Here is a 26,653-nt window from a genome sequence, read left to right as displayed (position 1 = left end):
CTACTACTACTACTACTATTACTACTAGTTACTACTTCCACTGTTTTTCAATAAGTCATTTTTTTAAATACTGCGGTATCTCCATCTATCCGACAGTTGAATTCACATTTGTTTTTTTTACTCCAAGACCAATTTTGCAAAATTTGATCATCTTCATTCATTATTCAGCCACCCTGGTTTTTCGCTCGGACAGTCAAACCTTATCTTCTATGACCATGAATTGTATACCGAACGACATATATATGTTGTAATAATAATAAATAATAATATTATATATTTATATTTATTAGAGTCTCGTACTATCTTTCGGCAATTTGAGTATTCGACCGTCGACCGTCGTGGTACTTGGATACTCGATATTCAATGTTCAATCAGTCCTATGCCATATGGTTAATACTTTGTCTTTATGACTTATAGTCCATCTTAAATCATAAACCTTGTACCGTTTAACATTAATGTAATATCATGGCTCTTTACTCATACTTAATTAATTAACATAAAAATTATTTCTAACTCATTCACAAATACCAGTACAGTATACCACAAATTTTCAAGCTTAAATTTCAGATGATTCATTTTTGTTGATGATTCAAATCGCTAAAATTGTACAACCGACGACTGATGTATGTTTACGCGGGTTACGGAATATAATTTGTTTGGAAATTTGGAATACGGTCACTATCGACGTTGATCAATGATACAGATAATGGTCAAATTAGTCAATATCTAATCCTTTCGGAATTCGATTACCGCATGGCGCATAGCTCAAAACGTCCCTTCAGTGTCAATACTGAAGAAATTTCATTACCTCGCGTCAACAATCATATAATCGGTAAGCAAATACTCCTAAGTGTCGATTCTATATCCCATTATTTGTCTGTCATCACTTTTCGAATTACGATATACTGTACATCTAAATTTTTTTATACTGACAGAACATAAGTATTGAAATTTCGTGATAATTAACACGTACTCTATACTAATTTTATGGTCAATGTTTTTTCAATAATATTGTTCGCGATACTGCGTGTGTTGATTTAAATATAATGTATGTATTTTGTTTAATTACATCATTTTCATTCAAAGTACAAATTTTGAAATATATTTTGTATTTAAACATCCTATTTACAAATTATAAATTGTAGAAAATATTTCTGTAATTCTGTCACTCAGAAATGAAAAAAAAACATATTTATAAACTAAAGAATTTCACGGGTAATTATTTTCTGTGTTATATGAATCTAAATTCAACAATGTAAATATTTATAATTAGTAATACATAAATGATAAATATATTTCATAACACAATGACAAATTGTAATAAATGTCTTCTAAAAATCATTAAATTGTTGTGATGTGTCGCTTTTAATAACTTAAAACTTATTTATTAATTTAAATTACTTCTAATACTTTTAATAAAGTAGAAGAATTATTAAAGGTACGGTGACAATATTTTTGAATTATCTATTAAATCGTTAGCACTATAAATTATTAATAAAGATGTTCAACATTAAATTATTAACATAATAATTTATGAACTGGAATTTTGCATTAAGTTTTAAATATTACATACAAAAAATTTACATTTTAATCATTGTTTGTGTGTATATTTAAGTTAATTTAAGTAAATAAAATGTTCATATATTTCAATCAATGCATAATTTTATTTACTTTTGCAAAACAACTATCTAAGTTAATATGCAACATATGCTTATTGCACATATTCAAAATTAAATATCATTAATATATATAATTCATTGTATTGAAGAATTATTTAGATTACTATAAAATCATTGGAGACAATTTTAATAACTTATAAATGCAATACCCATAAAAAAGCAATATTTTTTAAATTCCCACAAGTATGATTTAAGTGTTGAATTTTAGTTAGTTACATTTTGGATTCCATTTTTACTACCAAATATTTATTGAATGTTGTCAAATTTTTTTTATGAGTGATCAGTAATAAGATGTAATCAATAAGTATCAAAATTATGTTTGAAGTTTAAACACAACATTGTTTTATTTCAACATATAAAAATCTAGTTTAATAAACAGTAAGTATACAAAAATAAATATTTAAAAACAAACTTTTTCCATATAAAAAAAAATTATAACAACATTAACATATATTTTTAAAACACTACCATATATTTATATCTACCATTAACCTTAATCTTCTGTCCTCAACTAAATAACATACGTTTAAAATTTAAAAACTTGTAATGGAACTGGCTTGTATTTTTTTAATACTCTTTCAAGTGATTCACTTGATTTGAGACCAAATGTATCTAAACAATGGCGATCCATTAAACCTATACATCCACCAGATACAGACTGTAAAAATTTCCAATATGATGGTCTTAGGTTATGTGGTTCGAGTATGGCTGCATGAAATAGAATAGCCGTAGAAAAACAATAAAAGAAAATATTTGCTTGAGGTAAATCAGGAAACAGTCCATCATTAGAACCTTTAATATACATTATCTGAAAAAAATACATGGTTGAGTAATTAATGTAATCCATTCAGTATTTAATATTAAGAATTTATGACAATAATACCTGTAATGTTTTCAACATAACATATAAAGCTATTGTGTTATTACGATACAAGCAAAATGTGAGACTAGCTAATGATCCTGCAGGAATACATATGTATTTTGAATCTTTACCTAATAATCTTCTCATTACACATGATATAAACTAAAACATAAAAAAAAAAAAATCAATAAAACTAATTCATTAATATCAATATTATTAAAATTATAATTACTTTATAGATAGAAGAAAATCCTCCAAGAAAAGCTCCTAAACTAAATGTATCTGGCGATACCATAAGTTTTAAAATATAACTTGGTTTACGTAAAATTCGATTGGCTTGTAACAAAGACTTCAAACTTAATTGTAGTGTGTAACCAACTAAAAATAATCTTGTTCCTGACTAAACAAATTGGTATGTAAAGTGAAACCGTATAATTTATTAATCACTAATTTTTTACTCACACTAAGAATATAATGTAAACATCCATAAGCATGTGGACATACATCACTGGTCCAAATTATCTTTAATTTACTGTCTATAGAGCAGTAAGCTTGATGTATATCAGTAATTACTTGTCGAATAGTATCTTGATTTGATTTTCTCAACTGGGGAGTTGGAGGAGATAACAATGGTTTCGTATAATCATTTTCTTCAGAAGGACCAACAACAAACCTTTAAAATACATCATACACTAAGTTATGTACCAATGCGATTCTGAATAAACAATTATTCAAATTATTGGAGTATTTTAAAATATTTATTTATGATCATTATAGTAAAATACATTATTTTTATCGCTGGATTTACATACTGTAAATCTTTTACATTAAAAGTTAATAATAATATTGGCTTTGATGTTGAAAATAATTTAAGTAAGTCAGTTTGCTCTTATATGATTCTATTAACTACATCAAATGTTATATTATTACATTAGGTATATAAAAAAAAAAAAACAATAAGTAGATAAATAAGTGATACTTCACCTTTATAAATTGTACCACCCTAATTTATGGGAATCTGACATTATGCCATCTCACCATCATGGTTTGATGTAATAGAAACGCTCTAATTATTATGTTTTAAAATTTAAATCATACAATTAGATTTCATAAGAAAAATGTAGACTTTCAGTTTTATTAAAAAAATAAAGTACCTCAAAAAATAATTAGCAAATTTTTAAGTCAGTTGTAGGTCAGATATAAAAATTAAATATTAAGATTTTAATAAAAAAAGAAAAAACGACAGAAAAATAATAATTATATAGTAAGTCAAGAAATTAATTAGAAATTTCACTCACTTAATTTTTTACAAGCTTAAGAAATTCTTAGACTTTCATTTATCATTAAATTTTTTTACAAGTTAAGAGTGGTGTTTTTTGCTTTGATATTCAAGAATTGCACTAATCTTTGCTTTTAGAATATTGAAACTAAAGAAGCTCTTCTATAACTGGAGATATTAATTATAGAGTTATGAGTGACAATCATTAATATGTTGCCCTGTTGATTTGATGGCGTCAATAATAAAATTTTATTTGAAAAAAAATTACCTCATTTCTTTTTCTAAGAGATTCTACATCACTATGATAGATTCATAACACTTCTATTGAGAACCACTGATATTTATATATATACATAGGAGTATCTTTAAATATAGCCTAATTAATTTTAATTATTATTTACCTAGTATATACAATCAATCAAAGTATTCTAATTAAAATTCTAATCAATACCTGAGTATTTAACTTTTTTTTTGTATTATTTGTTTCCTTGAAAAATTTTAAGCTTTATATAAAACATTCGTAATCAAGTGAATCCCAATATATACAAGTAATTAATTCATATTTTTTAATATTTGTAACAGAATTATAATTTATGCATGATAATAACGGGTTATTGTTAATTTAAGTATATAATTTATACTGAAAAAAAAACCAAACTACTAACAGATATTATATTTATGTATAATGAATAATTAATAAAAAAATCAATGCTAAAATTATTTATTAAAAGAATATTAGAATACTATTTATTTTTACTCTCTAACCCATACGTAACATACCAAATAGGTATTTAGCAGAATCAACCTTGCTAGCTTTAGTATTAGAATAAATTGACCTATTAACAAATTAAAAGTTTAAAATATTATCTATGAACAATTGTTTTTTTACAATATTTCAATTTTAAAGCAGGATAATATGAGCTAAAATTTTAATACCTCCAACATGCTTGAAAATTTAAACATCATAAAAAAATCCTGAAAACAAATATAAACCCAGATACTGCTCTTAAGTTTAATAATAGGTCAACTCACTCTAATACTAAAGCTGATGAACAACAAAATACTGGTTTTCCTGAATGCAAATTTGTTGTTATTTATGTGTTTGAAAGAAAACAAATAGTATGTTAACAACAACCTATTAATAATTTAAAAATTAAAACATTTTTTAAAGAAAAATACACATAGGATTTCATGTTGATTCAGTCATCTTGCAACTTTAATTAGTAACGCTAAAAACTTGTTTATTAATTTGTTTTGTTAGTTAACACGTTCACTGCTGATGACGCCAATTGGCGTCATTTAGCATTGTTCCCGTATGCTGATGACGCCAATTAGCGTCATCAATATATGATTTTTCTTTTCTTTATAATTTTATCAGCGTTACGGATAAACAAATAAGTTTTCGTCAGCGTTATCTTCAAGTATTGTTTAATCGTTTTGTGCTAGTCGTACCTTGATAATTCTAATTTTAGATTTTGGTTTATCCAGTTTTATCTGTTACCTAAACATCCCAATTTTCGTCAGCATAGTGACAGGTATATCAAATTATAGTCAGCAGTGAACGTGTTAAAAAAGAAATGTATTTACCTTAAAAGGGAATATATTGAATCTGTTTTATTGTGTTGTCCTCTAAAAAAATAAAGGAGAAGTGTAATTGATGATCCAAATATAAACAAATCTCCATAAGGAATCGGATTTATAATGCCTCTATTAACCATCATATTATAGAATGTTTCTGAGGCCTTAAAATATAACATAACTTTAAAATGGTTTCAATTATATTATTATAATCAAATAAAAATTATAATCTAATATACATATAATTGTATGTTTAATTTGAGTACTAAACATAATAATTGTGAAAGTGACTTACAACATTTGTTACATATAAACTTAGTAATCCTCGTCTTGATGGCCTTTCAATTAATATAGCGACTACACAGGTTAAAAAACATGGAAGGAATGCTACACTTAATACATTGAATTTTCCAAATAATCTTCTGAAATTATACAATAATATTAATAATAATCAACTATCATTAAAATATATAAGACCAGCAATAGCCTATAAACTCTCAAAATGCTAAGGAAATTAAAAATGAAACTTCTTATATGTGATACTTAAAACTAAAATTAATTATTAAAAAAATAATATTAATAATTATGAATTTCAGTGATTGATTTTTTAATAAAAGTATGAAAATCACTTAATTACCCACTAATTACTGCTAGACTAGCAGAATAATCAGGCAATCATTAAATTCACCTAAGTTTTAAAATCTTTAAGGAATTTGTAAAAAATGAATACACATTTGTCTCATAAAGAAGTAATTACTTATACTGTATACCAGAAACAAAATTGTTTTTTTTTTTGTTTTTCATATTACACTTGCAAATGAGCTGTCATGAAATTATATGATTTTTCATATTAGCAGTTACCTTAATAAGCACACTATAGATGAAAAACCAAATGCATGGCACGACAGAAAAGCAGTTGACTGTATAATACTCAACAGAGTTCGTTTGAGTTCTTTCTTAGTCGGCTTACGACCTTTCATCAGTAAAGTCAACTACCAAAAGAATTAATAAATTATAAATATTCAGTCCAAAAACTAATTGAATAAACATATACATTTAATAAATAATATAATACCATGTATGTGGTAACATAAATTCGAAACGAAGCTTGGATCGAATGAATGAGTACACCGGCACTTGCATCGGAACAAGAAGATACCCACGGGTGCATATATTCATGACATGATGTATCTATTGTTTTTAATATTTTACTAGCAACTGCCATAGTGTTAGAGAAAGGCACAAATGTCAATTATAATATGATTATATGTTTATTTAAAAAACACAACATTCACAATTTGATAGTTTAAACCGAATTTCAAATTTAAATTATATATTCCAAAGAAAAATATTTGTAATACATTAATTTAAAACAATCTTTATACATTTAATAGTTACTCACTCACTAATCACTATACGCCATACGGTATTAATTGAAATTTTAAATCACTATTTAATGCTGAATAAACTAAATACGTCCTCTATAGCCTATACCCCGTTGTGATTTTGAATTCAATGTCCACTGTACACGAACACACCATTATATAGTGAATTCTTAAACGCTTTCAACTTTCATGATTTACTATCTCTGTACCTCTGTTATCACTTATCTATGTTGTACATAATATTTTGATAACAATTTGTGAAATTTGTAACGTCTTATGATACAACTTATTACTTAAAAGTTAAAATATTAAACCCAGTGGCACAAATCCACCAAAATACCGAATAATAGCTAAATATTTATTATTTAGAGCATAAGTTTCTTTATTTCTCTAATCTATACTTCTGAGTTATAGTCTAAACTTTAAAGCTTTAAGCCGTTTGCTACAAGTTCCGTGATAAAATAATGGTGTCTGGAGGTATAACAATAAATAATTCACAGATTTGACTTATTTTATATTTCTTTAATGATGTACAATAAACCTTAAATATAATATAGATAGTAATAAAAGTCCATAATCTATATTATATTTATGCAAACAAACATATTATTTATTATTCATAAAACTTCTGTGAAACCATAAATTAATTAAATCATAATAATATCATGGACGAACATAAATAATTTATTTAAGGATATCTATTTTCATTATTTTCTAGTTTTCTACGGATTTAAAGTCTTGTTGTTTGGACTCTTGAGATGTATAATGTTTGTAATTAAACAATATATAAATAAATTATAACATATAAGAATTAAGAAGTTTAATTTGCCCGTGATTTGGTATAGATAAGAGGGGACAAGTTAGGTAATAGATTTTCTTGTGTTACTTTCCAGTCTCTTTGGATTTATTTTATCAATAATCTGTTGGCGGTTAAAGGTGGTTAAAGGCCCGATAACACAATGGATTAATATTTAATTGTCTAATGTGTATTGTGGAATCGTGGATTAAAGTTGGTGGTTAAGCTTTCCGTTTTCACATTTTACTAGTTTAGTGTTTTATGTCTTGACTGTTAATACTGTTGTCTGTTGACGGTTACGTACGTGGTCTAGAGTCTGGACCGTATCAAGATTGAAGAGTCGTGTCAACACGAAAATACAAATTACTAAACCTCGCTAATTAATAACTCGACAAACAACAATTTACGAGTAAGAATAATTACAATATTGTACAATATTCAAATGTTATATACGTTTCACAAATATAATGATTGTCAATAGCAGGTAAAAATGTACAATACTAAATACAAATTACCGTAATGTATCCAATTCTTTTACAGTATTTGATTTTTTAAAGTTTTTTGGTTGTTTTTATTGTACTTATTATTGTGACATGTTAACTGTAAATATTTAAAATATTTTTTGTATTCTGTAATCAGTTATTAATCATTTATATAATTTTGATATCAAATAATCTAATTTTACTATATGTACTATTAATTTCAATTTTTAGTAATATTCCAAAATGTCACTTACAAAACAAACCAATGAACATTTGAAAGAGCAACTTCTGAATTCTAACCCTTATGTTAAACTTACTCGGCTTACAAAAGAGGATATAGATCTGTATACTGGAATGTAAGTATAACTTTTCAACACATTTTACATTGATCTAATTATGTTTAGTTAGTAAAAAAAAAAATTTTTTCTTTATTACGTTTGTTTAGTAAACAGAAAAAGGAGAAAACACCTAATGTATCAAATACAAATATTCCTCCTAGAACAATAAAACAGGAATATCATGATGATCTTAATAATGAGATTTACGAGTATGTATAGTATATGTTAAAATATCATTTTTATATTTTCATTGTTTTTACTAATGATACTTATCAATTTATAAGATATAAAATTAAATATTAAAAATATTTTTATGCTGCTTCTTAATAGTAATAAAATTAGAAATGTCTCTCAGAAACTAATCAAAATATAATTTGTTGTATTTTGATGGACATGACTTTTGACAACTATTAATCTATATTATGCCTTACCTTTTCTCTTTAGACTTTGTTTCACTATCTAAGTAATCCCCAATATCTCTTGATATTTTGTATGTGAATATGGATTATATTCACAATGAGATTTTTGTATCTAGTATCATTTAATCGTAGTACTAACCTAACCAAATTCAAATTAAGTGAACGATTAGTAAATGGTACATAATTTTTCTTGAATCAATTACCATGTCAGATAAATTGGTAGTTCACTAGTTCTGAGTTTAAATAATTCATGTGTGGCGTAACTCTAAAGTCCAATTAACGTTTTACAGAAAAATATCTCAAATACTGCCATTTAATTTGATTAATCATAATAAATGATTTAATTAATTGAATATGTAATTTTCATATTTGAATTATATTATTTATTATTATTATTATTATCATTTTTTTTTTTTTTTTTTTTTTATCAAAGAAATACAATACAACATACTTCATGGCAATCTTCGGTGCAAGAATACGAGACTACTGTCAAAATTGAAACTACTAATTTAATTGAAATAAAAATTGAGCCAGAGGATAGAACTGAGGACACTACATTTTCAAACTATGTAGAAAATGTTGACAGTGAAGAATTTGTTTGCAAAGAATGCTTTGCTCATTTTGATAATTTTGAAGTATTTGTCATCCATAAAAATTTATCACATAACAATAAACCTTATGTATGTGAAATATGCAATGCACAATTTGTTCTTGGCGCTCATTTGAATCTACATCTTGTTGAACATGTTAATTATTTATGTGTGAAAAATTCATCCACGAGTCCTTCAGAAATTCAGTCGTCATCTAAAAGTAATGTGACAATAAATCCAAGTGGAAATTACAAGAACTCGAGGTCAACCACCGCATTGGCTAAAAATTCCTGTAATTCTAATTCTTCAGTAGATTTACAACAAAATGTTTCAAACAATTCAACTCAAAACTTTTGTGTAACTGATTCCAATATAACTTTACAAAATAAGAAATTCAAATCATTTAAGTGTGTAAGTTGCATGTTTACATCAGAGTCTGAAACTCAATTTCTTAACCATCATGCTATTTGTAGTAAAATTTCAAAAACCTCCAAGTTCCACCAATGTCATATATGTATGAAATCATTCAAAAATTATTCTGCATTAAATGGTCATTTGAAGTATCATAGTTATAGAAGCGAAATAATTTCAAGGAGACAACTAGCATTAAATAAGAAGAAAGTGAGTAATCAAAACAAAAGTGGCCTTGTAAAATCTCAAAAATATGTTTTTCCAAAGATTGCAAATTTTAACAAAGGTCTTAAGTGTAAAGATTGTAATAGATATTTTACTACACGTCGCAAATTAAATATTCATTCCAAGCAACACAAAAAACAAATGATATGTAATCAGTGTAATAAAAAATTTGTTTTGAAGAAAAGCTTTGAAAAACACTTACTATCACATACTAATGGATTGTCTAATGTTACTTCATTGAATGAAAGTAGTTCACGGCATAACCAAAAAAAAAATAAAGAATTAATAAAACACAATTCTGCTTCTAACAGTAAAACACAGAATATCTCAGAAAAAGATAAATCATTTCAATGTCCTATTTGTAATAATTATTGCAAATCAAAACAATCCCTAAGTCAACATAAAAGACATCATCATTCTGCTATCAAACATTCTAACCGAAAACTAAAATCAAAAACCGTTGAATGCGATTGGTGTAGTATAATAATAACAAAATGTAACTTGCTTCGACATATTAAATCTTTGCATCCTAACATCAACCCTATAAAATGTTCACACTGTCCAATGGCATTTAAGGATTCTCCTTCATTGAAGTTGCATGTGTTTGAATGCCATACAAATTAATTTTAATACTTTATTTGTATGCTTTTAAATTTTAATTAATTTAAAAACCAAAATCATAAGAAAACACTAAGGTTTATCGGATTATAGTACAATGTTCATTTAATAACTAATTTTCAAAATATTTTTATTCCTGTACTTTCTCCTTTAAAATATTTTTCTAATTTCTATGTATTTATTAATTTTATAAGTCTACTCATAATTAATTTACTTTACTACCTTATTTTACAATTTTACTATTTTTGTATCGAAATTTTTATTTATAATTAAGTTATTTTTTCAATTTTTGTATTATAATATTACTTTTAATTATTATTATTGTATATATTTAATGGCAGTGTAAAATATACTGACACAATAATCATAATTAGGTTATTATTGCGATCCTTGGGGATTGCTAAATATACCATAGTCAGACCGATAAAGATTTTTAAAATATATTTTATAATTATATTTTTCATAATGTGTATTAATATTTATCAACAAAAAATAAAATTTCTAAAAACTAGAAAGATAGTTTCCCATCATAATTAATTTATTTGTAATTTAAGAAATATGAATTAATACAAATTTGACCTATTAATACCAGCTATTTTTTTAGTTTTCATAATTATTATAATTGTTTAATACCCAACCTATAATTTATACTATTCTTTTTTTATCAATAAAATAAAAAAATATTTTATTATTTAAACTGTTTAGTTAATTATTAAACCTCTTAGAATGGTAAAACACACATTTTATTGTATTTTAATACAAAGATCATAATCATAATAATAAATAATTGTATTCTTCTTAATTCTATAATCAAACGTTTTATGTTGTTTTTTAGATTATTATTTATTGTTAGTCAATTTTCTTTTACTATAGTATGACATGCGTAATATTAAATGCTATTGTCTAGTCTTCAAGTTCAGTAATCTCATTATATACCATCACCAAAACTTATAAAATTATTGTTAACAAGATTTCAAGCATATTTCATGTTCTTGTATTAATATGTATATGCTTAATGCTTATACATATGTTTCTGTTAAAGTATTAAATCTTTTATAATTTAACAAACTGCTTTGGTTATTTTAAACAATCTTTGATTGAGAATAGTAAAAGTATTATTAATTAGTTAATAACTTAAAATAAAATTATTATTTTAAATATGTTAATAAAATATTGATGACATTCAAATAATAACATATTTTGGAGTTATTTTTTATATACATTTACAACAACAAAAAAAAAAAAAAAAATGCATACAAAATTTGACGATTTCAGCATAAATATATGAAAATTAACTAAAAAATTGTACATTCTATAATTTCCTAATTATATTTTAAAAATTAATTTAATTTATTGTTTGTCTAATTTTAAAATATGAAATACTCGTAGTATACACATAACTAAAATTTATTATTACAAGATTAGCTTTAGTGATATTTTAAATTACTTAATATTTTATTTTTAAATACTTATAATATAAATGCTTTAATAGTAGTAGATAAAAAAAAAAAAAAAACAGTCTGTAAATTTTACTATTATTTAGAAACATTAATTCTTATATCAAGTTCAGTTGTATAATTATTATAAGTAATTAAAATTATATTTATTTATTAATAAGTTGCATTAATTAATTAAAAATGTTCATAAAAACTATTTTTTTTCAATATTTATATATTATAATCATCTTTTTTATTTATATTTATTTTTATTAATGTAATTTTATACATATATGTACTATATCTTAGTAGTAGATTATGCATGTTGCCCGTTGTTGGTAAGTTTCTATTTTTTTTATATGTATAATGTATATATAAAAATAATTGATATCTCATCTTTTTTAATATCTATATAACAGCTCCTTTTATTTATAAAAATTTACACTACACGTCTACGCATTTTTTTTATATACAATGATATACTACAGAGTTGTTGGCATGGGAACAAAATTTCTTATACCCCTTCTACATCACTTACACATAATTATAATTTTTAGTAAAATCACTATCAACAATTTTTTTAATAACTAATAATTCTTTACTTTAATATTAAAAATTGTACATTATTATTATTTGTTTGATAACAGCTAATCTATTTTTATTTTAAAAACTAAGTAAATATACTTAATGAAATATAAATCTGCAAACAATAAAACCATTAACAAATACTTTATTTATATATGGGATATATCATTTAAAATTTAATTAATATATATTTAATTCCTTTTAAGTTATTTTGCTTAAACTTGCTTCCTGGTTAACACTTTCATACCACTGTTATGTAAGACAAGGGGATCAACTTGATTACGTTTTTTTTTTTTGACAGAAAACAATTTTATAACATTTGGATGAGGATTAAAATTGGAAAGATTACACATATTTAAATTATTATAAGGTGAATTTTTATATAGTTCCTGATAATAACGATGACCTTCCATAGTTCTATTAATTTTCAATTTTATTTATTTATCTCATATAAAAAAAAGTCTTATTCATAATTCTCAAATCTGTTGTGCACACATCCAAATATCCGATTTCGAACTTTACACTTTGTGTCGGAACTTCCTAAATAATAGGTGCTCTAGATATATTGAAACTATTGAGTCCTAAATGTAAATATGTATGCATTGCATATTATAAATAGTAACTGATGTCTGATAAAAATATTACCTATATCTAAATATAATAGCAAAATATACATTTTATTTTATGGGTTATCTTTTCGTAGTTTTATCGCCATGATTCTATTATAATTTATAGCATTAAATAAATTAAATACCTACCTACATGTATATTATTTAATTAATGGTAATAGTATTGAGAATTCCAGATGTTCATATTATGTTATATTATACTAACTACAGTCTGTGGATAATGGATATTCTGTTAAATAAAATCAAAGAAAAAGTTATACGTTACTTATTTAATAGGTATATTCTTAAATCTAAACATTTTATTTTCATCGTACCTAACATACTAACAGGTATACGATATACCTATTCATTATTTTTACCTATTGCTCGTTACTCTTCACCACAATGAAATTGAACTTCGAATCATGGATTAATAATTTATGAATTCATGTTTCCGCTTCGGTACACTTTCGTTACAATAGAGTTTTGTAATTTGTATTAACATAATGTCTATAAATATTCTATTTCTACTTTGTATTAAAGATTATTGTAGTGGACGGTAAATTTAAAATATAATTTATTGAGTTACAATCCATTATTTAACTCAAAGAAAAATATAATTAATATTTTGATTCTTACAAATTATATTTATCTAAAAAAACATATAATATAGGTACTGTCTTGTCTTTCATGCTTACGCATTATTCATGTCCTTGTTTTTTTGGCATTTTATTTGGTTGCGAACAAATGGTAAGAATCGGTGAATAGGTTTACTATTTTAGGTCAGTACTTTAAAAATTGTTTGAAGATCAACTTCATCAATTAATACTGAAATCGAACATTGATTTGTTACTTTCACAAATTCAAAATTTCAATTAGTTTTATTGTTGTATTAAAATGGTTTTTTCTTCTAAGGTTAGACATCTACTTATCATTACTTTATAGTTTTCACGTTCGGAAAGCGTTATTATCAGTTATACATATTTCTTCAGTTATTTTAATCGACTAATAAAAAAATAAAGTGTCGAGCCTACTGAACCTAGTCCATTAAAGTTTTGATCTGTGAAGTGGTCGTGTCCGGTGTCGACGGTGTTGTACAACTGTCAAGACTCAGTTTGACTAAATCTAAATCACACAAGAAATAAATAATAATATATAAATGCTCAGTACACCTAAATTCGCTTCGCGTCTTTGAAGTCGCTATACCAAGAACGCTAATAATGTATACATGAATAATAAAAAAACTTACAAGTAATAATACGATTCTTAAAACCAAAATAAATAATCTTTTTCTATTGATTATTAATAAAGAACTCAACTGGTAAGTTATCGACAATAGTTCATACCCACTTAAATTTATTCATATTTATAAAAGGTACGTTATATCAAATAATTGATCATTATATATTATTTATAACAGGCGTCGTAAGCTCTAGCGCTCTACGTTACCTGTCTAATTCAATGAATATACATAGGATAGAAATATAGAATAAATTATTTCCAGTACATTTTACACGTAGTAGTCAATTATTATTTACTATTATTCCAACGTAGGTTAGACTGTACGAGTTAAGTCTTACATTTTTCAGGATATAAACTTTAATGACTAACTGAAAAGCGATAACAATAAGATATTATATTTAATTTTTAAAATTTAGTTAAAGATACTTAACAAAATTTATACGAAAATCTGTGAGATATGTGTTAAATTTAAATTTAATGATAAATCATTGAATACAAAAAATTGTTGTGAGTGAAAACTGTCAATCTATATAACTTTTACTAGTTATTTAAGTATTTTACTTTTTTACGCGTGCAATGATTATCCATTAGTATCAACATTTAAATTTCAGAAACTTTTAAAAAATATTTAATAAATTACGCCCACTGTTTTTTTAAATTACAGTAATAGTAATATTTGAGGATCCTTATATTAAATTTTCAATACCTTATAACCCAGCCAAAATTTTTATCTACATTTTTAGAAAAAAAATTAAATTTTAAATGCAAGGCCTATACTATAGAATAACTCAACACTAGTCAAAATGTAAACATTTAAATGAATATATTTTAAAGTATTTACGGTTATTCGTTTTTTGCTTACAACAAAATTGATTTTAACAAATACTAATTTCATAAGAATTTTCAATTTTCCCTTATTTTTTTATTGTTTTTTCAAAAAATTAAGTAACGAAAGAAATTTTTTTAATTTTGACCCTCTTACTTGTAGTAGGTACTCATTAGATTTATTTTCCTATAAAAAATGATTTTGAAGTATTCAGGCACGTAGCTAGGCATTTTTTCATAAGGAGGCCGATATTTTTTGGTATCTTTCTATTTTTTGTACCCCCCCCCCCCCATATCATTTCACTTCTTATTACACAATGACTATAAAAAAAAAACTATATTTCACAAAGTATTGTCTATGTATTAGTTAAGTATAATAAATAGATAGATACCAATACCAATTAGTATGAAAAAGTAATCATAATATTATCGATTAGGTAAATCAAAATTTAATGAATAAAATCTTTTCTTTTTTTTTTAATTTTTAAAATCATTAATTTAATAAAATAATATAATCACCAATAGTAAATAACTTGAGTCCAGAAATAGATATATATATATAGTCGTACTACCTCCTATGTTATAATATTATAGGTACTTTATACAGATTATTTAAGTGCTGAGATTACAGTTACGCATATTATAACGCAATAAAACACTAATGATAATAATGATTTAAATAATAAAAATAAATAAAATAGGTATTTAAATTTATTGATAATATTGTACATAGAATAAAATGTCTTAAAAATGTAAAATATGTAGTCGCCCCCTCCATGACCTCAATTTTCTTATTTATTTTATTATAAATTGGTGTATTTTCATATATATGATGTATGGAGTTCGCCCCCCCCCCCTATAAAAGGGTCTAGGGACGCTACTGTACTAGAATATCTAAAACTACATGAATGCATTATTAATTATATAATAAGAAAATAATTACAATAATTATTAATTAGTAAAAAAAAAAAATATAGGTAAATAAGACTTTAGTAGATAAAATTTATTCGAAGTATCTATGTATAATTTTCGTACTTACCTCTCGGTTCTCAAGTTTTTTTGATTATTAAAATAATTTATTAAAGTTCTCTTAGTTATTATATCGTGCCTTGTTAACTATTACGGTCTACAACGCTACGTGTTTTCAGTTTTGAATGAATCAATGCTCAAACTCAATAGAGAATAATATTTTTTTGTTATTTTGTTAGGCATGTTTATCGTATTACATAGGTTCACTATTGTAATGTTGTCCGTAGTTGTGTTCATCAATGTACGTTCAATAACCGTATTTGGTATTTCTAGTTTTCAATCTATTAGATAATAGATGTACTGTCTTACTCTTATCTCAAATTGTCGAGTGACTAATACTTATAAAATAAAATCTTAGAATTACATTTTTGTTATACGTTTGTTAATTAAATGGAATAATATAATATAATATATTTAGGATTTGGGACGATTAAACGCCATAATATTTAAAATATTTAAAAATAAAATTAAGGATGCTAGTTTGGGGCCATTTACTTTTCTTAGAGGGCCAGGCCTCCTCTTGACGACGTGCCTGGAAGTATTATAATTTATAATTTTCTAAATGGTGTTAGGTGATTTATATAGAGACATAAAATACAAATCGCACAAAATAATTTTCAAAACAATTGGTTCATCATCAAATAGCTCAAAATTTTAAATATAATTTCAACAACATAATGTGTTTTCTGCAAAAATATGGCTCCAAAAAATTAATTTTACATACTGATAAATGCATTCACTTATTTAAGTTTTAATGATTTAACTTTAATGTATCACACAGTTATGTATGTATGTGAATATTTAAATTGTAAATCAACTTGAAAAATAATGCAAAAATTTAGACCGTACCCCTGGTGGGACTCGAACCCACAATCCCCGGTTTAGGAGACCGATGCCTTATCCATTAGGCCACAGGGGCTGGTGCGTGGAACAAATAAATTGGTGAGATTTAAGCCAATCATGAAATTGAAATATATTTTTTTAGTTTTATTATTGACAATTGTAATTTTAGAAATCATTAGATATATTCAATTTTATTATTCACTTTTATGTTATTGTATTATTTACTTCAGATAAGTATCTTATTTTTGTTTCAGACACATAAATCAGAATTCAGAATGATAGTAGTTATATAATTTATTTTAGTTTCGAATTTTCCATATTGCTATACTAATCAATTTATCAGGTTATGTTTACGAAAATAAGTAGGTATTTATTTATAGAATTTATTTTTAATTTACGAAATTTATGAATGTATTATTATTGACTATAATATGTATGTTTTTTTTTGTGGTGAATATACGATAAGTAGTAGGTAGATTGAATTATTCGATTTTTAACTTAGTTGAAGTTAATTTTTGAGTTTCGATAGAGAATTGGATATAATTATTTTTAACTGGCTTAAAGAAGTTAGGATGATGACCTCATAAAGGACTTATCTTTCTAGAATTTTTAAAAATAACCAAGGTTAACAAAATATTAATTATAAAAATGAATTTTTAGACAAAACTTGTATAAAAAAATCAGTTTTTTTTTATGTAACTATAGATATTTGAAATGTTTACCTAATATTTATAAAATTCTTTTCTTACATAAAATATAATTTTAAATTTAAAAATGTACCACAAAACAGGTAAAATTGTATACGGGTTATTAGTTTCTCAGCCCTGCTTTCACTAATAACAATTATTAATTATTTCTTAATAAGAATAAACAATAATAACTTAATAACCATTAATATAATAATATAAAAATACTGTAGAATCTCATGATGTTGATACTGAACGTTGGTATCTCGATTTATTTGTTATCTCAACTAAATCTTCTTGAAATTAATGAAATTACCTTTACAATAAAACTCGATAGCTAAAACTTATATCTATTCCTCTTGTTATTCAATTCATCAAGAGTTTACAATATGAAATTATTATTTTTAAATATGTACATTGTACCTAGCTAGTATAATAGCAAGTCTGTAGTAGGTAATAATTTATTTCTTCATGCGTTTCGAATGCTTACAATTTTCACATTATAAAATATTGGGATAGGTATTAGGTAGTTTAGGTAGTTATAGCCGGTATAGGTATCTAAACTTATAGCGATTACCTACATATCTTATATTTTGTTAAAATGTTGTTTCTTGATAACTCGGATGAAAATTGAAAACTGAAAACCATCATTTCTTTTACCGTTAGCTTCAAAATGTTTAGTGAAGATAGGAATTTTTTTAAAAATATTTACTCTTGAAGGGGCTTTTAAAAATATTTTTTCCCATTCGAAATGAGTTGTTCAACTTTTGGGAAATATTTCCTAATTTCTTCTGCTACTCAAGTAGTGCATGTGCTACACATGTTTCGTACAACATTTTAGAATAATATACTTTAATACATTTCACCATATATGATGCTGTGTAACTTAAAAAAAAAAAAAACAATACGTTGTCATGTTTTATTCCATTTGTCTAAATAATGTGAAATGTTCTACCAAAAAGTTTAGAAATAGTGCTATAGTTGACTTTCTAATCCGTCCATGATAAGTGATTATACTTTAATAAGTCGACGGTAAACCTACTGAATATGTGTATCATATTGTATAAGACGATGTCTTTGACCCATGAATTACAAACCTATGAAATTATTGAGATTTGAGATATGCCATATGCTTAAAGCATTACACAGAAGAGTAAATTACAAAAAAAAAAATATACTAAAACATATTACTTAAGTGACTTGTTGTTACTCTGCGAGTATTTCTTATTTGTAAAGCAATGTTTAGTATATTACATAATAAATTAACGTATTTCGTAGTATATATTATAATTATATTATGATTTATAGATTAGATAATTCATGTTGCATAAACTATATGCAGGCATTACATAAGTACCTATAGTCATCACTACTCATCACTCATCAATCGTAATTTTTTTTTTTAATTAATATTATGGTTACTAGATAATTTTATATAATATAGTTATTTTGTTTTCTATGGTTTATCTAAAATATATCTAAATACTTTTGTTTGTTTATACTTAATTTACTATTATACAGTTTTAATACAACTAAGTTTTAATGATTTTGTGTTCGTATTCTAATTTCTGTTATCACGTTTAATGAAGTTTTAATATAGATATTTATATAATATAAAAACGCTTAATTTTAGATAAACAAGTATTGTACATTATCACTTATCATAATTCATAATTATGATAGTAAATCAGATATAGTTATAAAAATATAATATATATAATATATTCATCAAATCGTCAATTTGTATAGTATAGGATATCTGGATATATGTATAGGTGTATTCTTATTATTGTCTAGTATGCGTACAAACATTGGTTTTAGAATATATTTAAGTATATTCTAAAATCAATGCTTCAACTTATAAGTGAAATTATTATGATTGGATAATACATTTAAATTTTTTTTTTTTTTACCAAGAAAATATTTGTGCCGATTGTCAAAATTTCAAAATAAATTATGACTTATGTGAACCATGTGGCATACGTTGAATTTATTAATTTTAAGTTTTAAATATCTAATGACTAATTTTGTGTTTTACAATATAACTTTTCGACCAGAAATTGCATGATTCCACTGATTTCAGATCTGAAACGCCGGATGGCATAAGTCAATTTAATATTTACCGTTATCGTTATACTTTACAGATACTCATATCTTCCTATTAAAGTGTATGTATGTATACACTTAACTTTTATTTGCAGAATTTTAGATAATTCTGATTATACCTATACGTAATAAGTACTAATAACTAATAACTAATAAGATCGAAATTAATATGATGAGAAATCACACGAGAATAAATGTATTAAATATAATTATTAAGTTTAAATTTAACTTGTTAAAAACACATTTATTAATAAATAATTATTTAGAAAAAATAATACTTATAATAAGTTGTTTATACATTTTAGATATACATTTTGCAAATATAAAATTACACAACCAAGCAATTAGTCCAATAGACAGAAGTAAAATTAATAATACGTCGAACAAAAAATACTGTAAATCATTTAATCCTATGGAGTCACTTTTTAAATGTCCAGCCCCGCCGTACCGTATAACATACTCGACCCAGTAAACAGCATGATCAAGGGGTTTCATCGGTTGATCTTTGTACACATGACTCTGTATAATTGCTTTCTCCTTAAACCTAATTTAAAAACAATTATTTTTATGATAATAATTTTAATTAATTGAATTATTTGTATATACATCTCATTGGACAACACTTCTTTGATGGTATTTTCAAAAGATTCTTCAGTAATTTCAAAAAAATTTACTAATTTACCATAACCTATTTCTTCGACTATTTTCATGTTAAAATTTTGTTCAGCGAAAAAAGGTACTCCAACTACAGGTTTTGCATTACAAACAGTTTCTTCTAAGCTATGTAATCCTCCGTGAGTAATGAAAAGTATTACATTTGGGTGAGCTGCATGTATGTAAAATATTGTATAATATGTTATGTCATATAAAAATTAAATGAATATAAAATATTGATTTTTAGAGAAGTGTATAACTAACAATAATAATGTATTAACATTATTACCTAAAATATCCCTCTGTGGAAACCACGAACCAGTCATGATGTTTTGAGGCAGTTTTACATTACTGTCTTCGGGTGTCCATTTTATTATTACTTTTTGTTTTAATCTTCCAAGAACATTAATAAAAATTTTTAATTTTTCTTTAGGTAAGTCATTTAAATTAACTAGCGTACCAAAACTAAAAAATATTACTCCTTGATTTGCTGCATCTAAAAATGTTTGAAGATTCTAAAATTATAAATAAAAATTGTGATTTTTATAAAATTTATAAGTTATGTAAATAATTAATAAACCATAACACAATTTAAAAATGATGATGTTGACGTGTATAAAATATACATTTTTGTCGATACTTAACAGATTTATAACTTTAATCTTTATAAGTATTAACATCATAGGCTGGAGTCCTAAACATGTTTTTTAACAAAATAAGGTACCTTGGGAATATAATTTGTCCTCACTACACAATTATAAGTTTTAATTTATATGAATTATCTAGGAAAATGATGAGTAAAATTGAAGCCCATCCCAAGCCCTCCCCCCCTAATTATGCCTTTGGTTAACATATATTTTACGAAATTGTCGAAATTATATTAAAACCCTATAACATAACTATTAATATTGAACCGGTATCAATTTTAAGTTTTAATTTACCTAGGTAGTTATTTACATAACCTTATGTTCATACAGTATTTTATCTTCAAATAGTTATTGTAAAAATCAAAAATGTATCTCTTCTTATCTTCATTTCAATTTCTACAAAAAAATGTATCAAATTATAGGTGCTGTTAATTCGTTAAGTAGGTACATATATATATGCTTTTAGCATTTAACTTATTTAAAATATTATTCAAAAATGTATTTTCATATTATGTACTAATAAAAAATTCATATTAAATAGTATATAAAATATTAAATCCATGATGATTTTATGCATTTACTATTTAGCAAAGCAATTCTTTAAATACCTACAAATAGACATTAAGAAGAACAAAGACACCATTATCTACTGCAGTCAATTTTACTTACTTTGGGTAAAGATTTTGGATCTTTAATGTGCATCCCACCTACTTCAATAATGCCCGGAAGGTATGGTCTAGATATACCAATCGCATTATGAGAATTGACCAGTGTTAAAGATACATTATTCAACATATTCTCAAGCGGAGGTCTGGATTCCCAGTTCCTATATTTGAGGTATGTGTTCATCACTTCCTTCGTTTTGGGCAAATACAAGTAGTTTTCTACATATAATTGCATAAGCCCAGTAATAGTATTCTTTAAACGTTCGACGAAACCCATGTTGGTGGTTGGTTGCGTACACGCATCCGGTATGTACGAAAACGTGGAAGGGACGTGCAACCATTTGCTAATACTAGTCCAGATCATCGCAGGTGCTAGATTAATGACGGGGGCATTAAATTTGTGACCCATGGCTACAGCATATTCTTGGCCGAATGTTTCAACCATAACTAAATCGTACGAGTTTGAATTCGATTGAACGAACTGTTTCATATTTCTATGTGACATGACCATTTCCGAAAGTTGTATACCAATACGCCATTTTAATTGAACCGATGTTATAAAGTTCATGCGTACCAAATCCATTACATTTTTCGCTGAAAAAAAAATATTTCAAATATCTTCCATTTGGATAATATAATAATAATCTGATTATTTCTGTACATATTATAATATTATGTACAAGAAGTATGTGTTGTTCTTATGTATTATATAATACATATACAATATACATTATTAATTATTATATAGTAATATAGTATATTATAGACAATTATTTTTTTAAATAATATAACACAAATTTTACATATTAAAATCTTGTTTTTCCCCTACTTTGTATTTTTTTATTTCATTGAGAATATATTTTTTTCGAATTAAAGTTCATTTTTTGGATTTTACTGTTTTTACGATTTAATTTAATATAAACTTCCAATTGAACTCCCCAAAAAACATTTGAAAATTATGAATATTTAAATGTGACATTTAAACATGATTTTTGAAATACGAATGAAAAATGAAAAGATACGATTTGTTTGTAGTTCGAGTTACAGATTCTGACCGGTATACGTATACCTAATGCTCATGTTGCGGAGGAAAAATAGCATGTCACAAATATAGGTGTCAAAAATATAATCTGAAAATGTTTTTAATTCTTATTTGAGCTGTATTGTAATAGGCAATAAATGTGGATAGTATAGTTTGCAATCAACTAAACAATGTCTTATAATCTTTGTAAATTACGCTTTTGGCTATTTTTATCCATTTTAATTAGTAACCTCTACTAATTTTATATCATTTAATATTGGATAATTTATTATTACCTTTTGATAATCCACGTGGTTGCTTCGAATAAAGTTTCGTGTGCACTGAAGTGTTAGGTATTGCACTATTGTTGCAATATGTAACGTATTATATTAAATATTATTTTATTAAAATATAAAATTTTATAGTGGCCTAATTACCGGATACAATAATAATAATTATTGAAAATGTGGCTCAATCACCGAGTCTTCCTATAATAAATTTAAAACAGAAGTGGCCTGATTACTGTATACTTTTTGAAAAAAGGTTAACTATGGCCCAATTCACAGGCTTCTCCCTCGTTATGAGTTGAAATAGATTGTTCAAAATTTTTCTCCTCGTCACACCATTTTTCCACTTTTTATGTTCAGTATTATTATTGTATAGATATAAGTACCAATATACTACTAATCAAAATATATTGAGATTGTTAGAAGCTAATATTCTAAATTTTATTTCTTAAAATTGTTTGGTATAAGTTCATCATAAAGTATCTACCCTTTTTAATTTTAATACGTAATTTATATGTAATAACTACTAAGTAAGTAATAATTGGGTACTTTGAAGTTTAAAATGAAATTAGCATCATTCCAATACTGCAGTAATGATCAAATTTGATAATACGGCTAATAAATTATATTTTCAAAAATACATAACTACGTATTAAATATAATAAAGCATACATTACAAATGTATATTGTATATATTATTAATATTATATTATGTAAATTTGTAATTTTTGTTGTGTCAATTATGAATAAATACTTTATAAATGTTCACGAACCTCTTGTTTTGTCAATAAATGGCCCTATATCTGTGTAGTTGGCCACTGAATGATCTAGAGGGTATGAACTGACTACGGTTACATTATGCCCTCGGTTTGACAATGTTTCAAACAGTGGTTGGAATCCGCGGAAATGGCTTTTAATCGGTAATGGCATAAACACTAATATATTTGAAGCTCTTGTAATGGTGGTTGTGATACATAAAACCGAACAAAAAAATACGCTGGGCAACATTTTATGCCTAAATAATCTAAAACGCGGTTCAAACACAAAATTATCTTATTTTAATATTAGCGTTTCAACAAAAAAAGATTTAAAAAATGTAGTTAAAATTACTTACATTGACTGATATCAGCAATTTGACGATTGAGAATAAATTGAATTCATTGATATTAATGTTGAAACAAATGAGACATATTCATAGACATCATAAAGTTAGGTACTTTTCGTCAAACTGATTTGATAACACTATATTACGTAGCAAGGGTAAAGACCTTGACAAAATAAATTACGTAATATGATATAGTTTGCTTGATTTCTTTTCAATGAATGTATTATTTAATTTAAATCAAATTTAGTTAAATTTTAAATCAGATGTTATAGAACTAAAAAATAAATTTTTAGGGCTTTAATAGGAACTTGAAAACACCAAAATAAGCACAAAACATTGGTAAAGATGCAAAATAAAATTGTCTATACATTTTTTTGATTTTTATAGAAAAAACTTTATATTTATTTTTATAGAATATCTGAATATGGTAATAGGTATTTGGGAATTATTGGTTAGTTTTGGTTTGGAACGTAAATACAATAAATCTGAGATTTGCAATGTAATGCTAATGAGTTATGACACAAAATTTTAAAAATAACTATATTATTGGAAATTATTAGAACAAATAGTACGATGTCATTAGTGATAAATTGATAACAGTCGATAGGGTAACCTATATCTATTTGAAAATCAAAATACATGTTTTCGCCTACATACTTGAATACTGTATTGAAGTTACCTATATTTATGGGCGCTCATTGATTTCATTTTAGGAAAATAAAAATATCGAAAAGAGTCTTAAAATATAAACTAAATAAACGTTTAATCTGTGATCAATCTTGCGTATACTATATCAAGTCGTCAATACGACTATATATAAATGTATATTTTTGATTTAAAATCCCTATACTGATAAAAAAAAAAAAAATTATTTGCTCTTTAGGTAATTAAATAATATCTATAATGGTAATACTTATTATAGCATTATATTATTTTTCCAGGGTTAGTGACTCGTCTTTCGCCCCCCCCTCCCAATGAGCGCCCATGCTCATTAAAAGAAAAATAGCAGTAGAAACTGTAAATATGCATAAATTAGCAAAATACAATTTTTAAACATCAGCAAAGTGTAAAACAAATTTGTACATAACTTTCATTGTTCCATAATTTGTCAAAATAAAACTAAGTACCTATTTTATACATTTTATACACTTAATAATAATAATATAATTTATAGAATATATTTTAGTGTTTATAGTTGATTGTAGATAAATAGTAAATAATGATTAATATTTGTATCGGAATTGTCATCTTAATCAATTATGCTAAAAATGTTATTTTATAATAATATATGTACTTAATATTAAATTTTGATTTATATATCTCTAATTAAAATGATAAATGATTTTTAAATATTTATTTGTATTACATATAGTAAAATTTGAGTTCAGTTTTACTCTTTAGGTTGTTAATGATTCCAAGTATGTACATATTTTTTATAATCAAGATTAAATAATATCATAAATAATATATAATAATATTTAAACAAAATTATACTTGCATAATATAAATTAAAATCTTTTATCTCTTTTTTAGTTTTTCGTTTTTATATACTAAATATATACAATAGTTTTTGAGTTAAATCATTTTTACGAGGATGCAGTGGCGTATTTAGGTTTTTGTCATGGGGGGATATAACTTTATAAATGAAGATACCAATGAGAATATTGTACAATATATTAAAATATTTTAATTCTTACAAATTTAATCAATTATTGATAAAAAAAAAAATAATAATTTTTTAAATAATATGACTGTAATTATTTGTGTTATACAGCCTATGGGGGGGGATTTATCCCCTTGATCCCCCACTTTAAATACGCCACTGCGAGGAAGTAATATAGTCTCCAGTATTTAAATTGAAGGCGTCCGTGCAAAAACCGGACAACTCCATTTTTTTTTCAAAATCGGGTTTTCATTGAATTTGATAAAGCAAAAAATTACGAGTTTATCGGTACAAGAACGAGACAAATCCAACAACCAGTATAGGAAATATAACGTATTTGGAGCTGTCTTGTTTTTTTTTTCGGTCGAAGAACAAGGTAGCTCCGGAGCTATCTGGTTTTTGCCATGAACTTTTGTCACGTTGTCGTATTATTACATTTTGTTTTGTTTGGTTTTTTGTTATTTACATTATATTTTTAAAAAATGTTAATAATTATTACTTTTTATATTTTATTATGTTTATTATACAATATTTTAGAGTACAAAATAATAATATGTTTGCTCAAAGTTATCAAGTTGAATTTATTAAA

At 24.9% G+C, this 26,653-nt stretch overlaps 3 protein-coding genes and 1 non-coding gene across 6 annotated transcripts; 1 reads left to right on the top strand and 3 right to left on the bottom strand.

The window, feature by feature from the left end:
* The first annotated feature begins 24 nt into the window (after nucleotides 1-24).
* On the top strand, nucleotides 25-10,815 carry LOC112602914 (zinc finger protein 585A-like). Of its 3 annotated transcripts, none has more exons than XM_025351275.1 (4): nucleotides 25-832; nucleotides 8,293-8,417; nucleotides 8,507-8,608; nucleotides 9,252-10,815. In XM_025351275.1, exons 2-4 carry the CDS (start codon nucleotides 8,305-8,307, stop codon nucleotides 10,666-10,668), a joined length of 1,632 nt encoding a protein of 543 aa, XP_025207060.1. In that variant the 5' UTR covers nucleotides 25-832; nucleotides 8,293-8,304; the 3' UTR covers nucleotides 10,669-10,815. The 3 variants fall into 3 exon arrangements, with proteins under 3 accessions (XP_025207060.1, XP_025207058.1, XP_025207059.1); XM_025351273.1 differs by lacking the exon at nucleotides 25-832 and adding an exon at nucleotides 7,734-7,988; XM_025351274.1 differs by lacking the exon at nucleotides 25-832 and adding an exon at nucleotides 7,734-8,063.
* Nucleotides 2,101-6,789, bottom strand: LOC112602916 (transmembrane protein 135-like). The gene is made up of 8 exons (XM_025351276.1): nucleotides 6,474-6,789; nucleotides 6,260-6,390; nucleotides 5,694-5,820; nucleotides 5,408-5,562; nucleotides 3,004-3,214; nucleotides 2,774-2,941; nucleotides 2,563-2,703; nucleotides 2,101-2,487 (listed from the first exon to the last, which is right to left on the bottom strand). Exons 1-8 carry the CDS (start codon nucleotides 6,621-6,623, stop codon nucleotides 2,206-2,208), a joined length of 1,365 nt encoding a protein of 454 aa, XP_025207061.1. The 5' UTR covers nucleotides 6,624-6,789; the 3' UTR covers nucleotides 2,101-2,205.
* A 3,515-nt stretch (nucleotides 10,816-14,330) lies between the features above and the next one.
* On the bottom strand, nucleotides 14,331-24,539 carry LOC112602823 (UDP-glucuronosyltransferase-like). Its single transcript, XM_025351146.1, has 7 exons — nucleotides 24,411-24,539; nucleotides 24,070-24,320; nucleotides 21,993-22,582; nucleotides 20,966-21,191; nucleotides 20,629-20,848; nucleotides 20,328-20,566; nucleotides 14,331-14,416 (listed from the first exon to the last, which is right to left on the bottom strand). The coding sequence occupies exons 2-7, from the start codon at nucleotides 24,302-24,304 to the stop codon at nucleotides 14,331-14,333; spliced, it is 1,596 nt and encodes a 531-aa protein (XP_025206931.1). The 5' UTR covers nucleotides 24,305-24,320; nucleotides 24,411-24,539.
* Nucleotides 17,234-17,306, bottom strand: Trnar-ccu. Its single transcript has one exon. It is a non-coding gene; the product is annotated as a tRNA-Arg (tRNA).
* Nucleotides 24,540-26,653: the final 2,114 nt, after the last annotated feature.

The sequence above is a fragment of the Melanaphis sacchari genome, unplaced genomic scaffold, assembly GCF_002803265.2.
Source record: "Melanaphis sacchari strain LSU unplaced genomic scaffold, SCAv2.0 Contig91_pilon_pilon, whole genome shotgun sequence".
In the NCBI taxonomy this organism is placed as follows: Eukaryota; Metazoa; Arthropoda; class Insecta; order Hemiptera; family Aphididae; genus Melanaphis; species Melanaphis sacchari.
This window is presented reverse-complemented; position numbering and strand designations above follow the sequence as displayed.

Bases quoted from the DNA above. Each gene is read 5' to 3' on its own strand.
- LOC112602823 (XM_025351146.1), bottom strand. From the start codon at position 24,304: ATGTTGCCCAGCGTATTTTTTTGTTCGGTTTTATGTATCACAACCACC. The intron at 20,567-20,628 runs GTATATACAAAT...TTTTTAAATTAG, and splicing joins GAAGTGTTGTCCAATGAGAT to GTTTAAGGAGAAAGCAATTA. The intron at 14,417-20,327 runs CTAAAATGTATA...TGTGTGATTTAG, and splicing joins TATATTTGCAAAATGTATAT to ATTTAGTCAAACTGAGTCTT.
- LOC112602916 (XM_025351276.1), bottom strand. From the start codon at position 6,623: ATGGCAGTTGCTAGTAAAATATTAAAAACAATAGATACATCATGTCAT. The intron at 6,391-6,473 runs GTATTATATTAT...TTCTTTTGGTAG, and splicing joins TTTATGTTACCACATACATG to TTGACTTTACTGATGAAAGG. The intron at 5,821-6,259 runs GTAACTGCTAAT...GTATAATTTCAG, and splicing joins TCTATAGTGTGCTTATTAAG to AAGATTATTTGGAAAATTCA.
- LOC112602914 (XM_025351275.1), top strand. From the start codon at position 8,305: ATGTCACTTACAAAACAAACCAATGAACATTTGAAAGAGCAACTTCTG. The intron at 8,418-8,506 runs GTAAGTATAACT...ACGTTTGTTTAG, and splicing joins ATAGATCTGTATACTGGAAT to TAAACAGAAAAAGGAGAAAA. The intron at 8,609-9,251 runs GTATGTATAGTA...TTTTTATCAAAG, and splicing joins CTTAATAATGAGATTTACGA to AAATACAATACAACATACTT.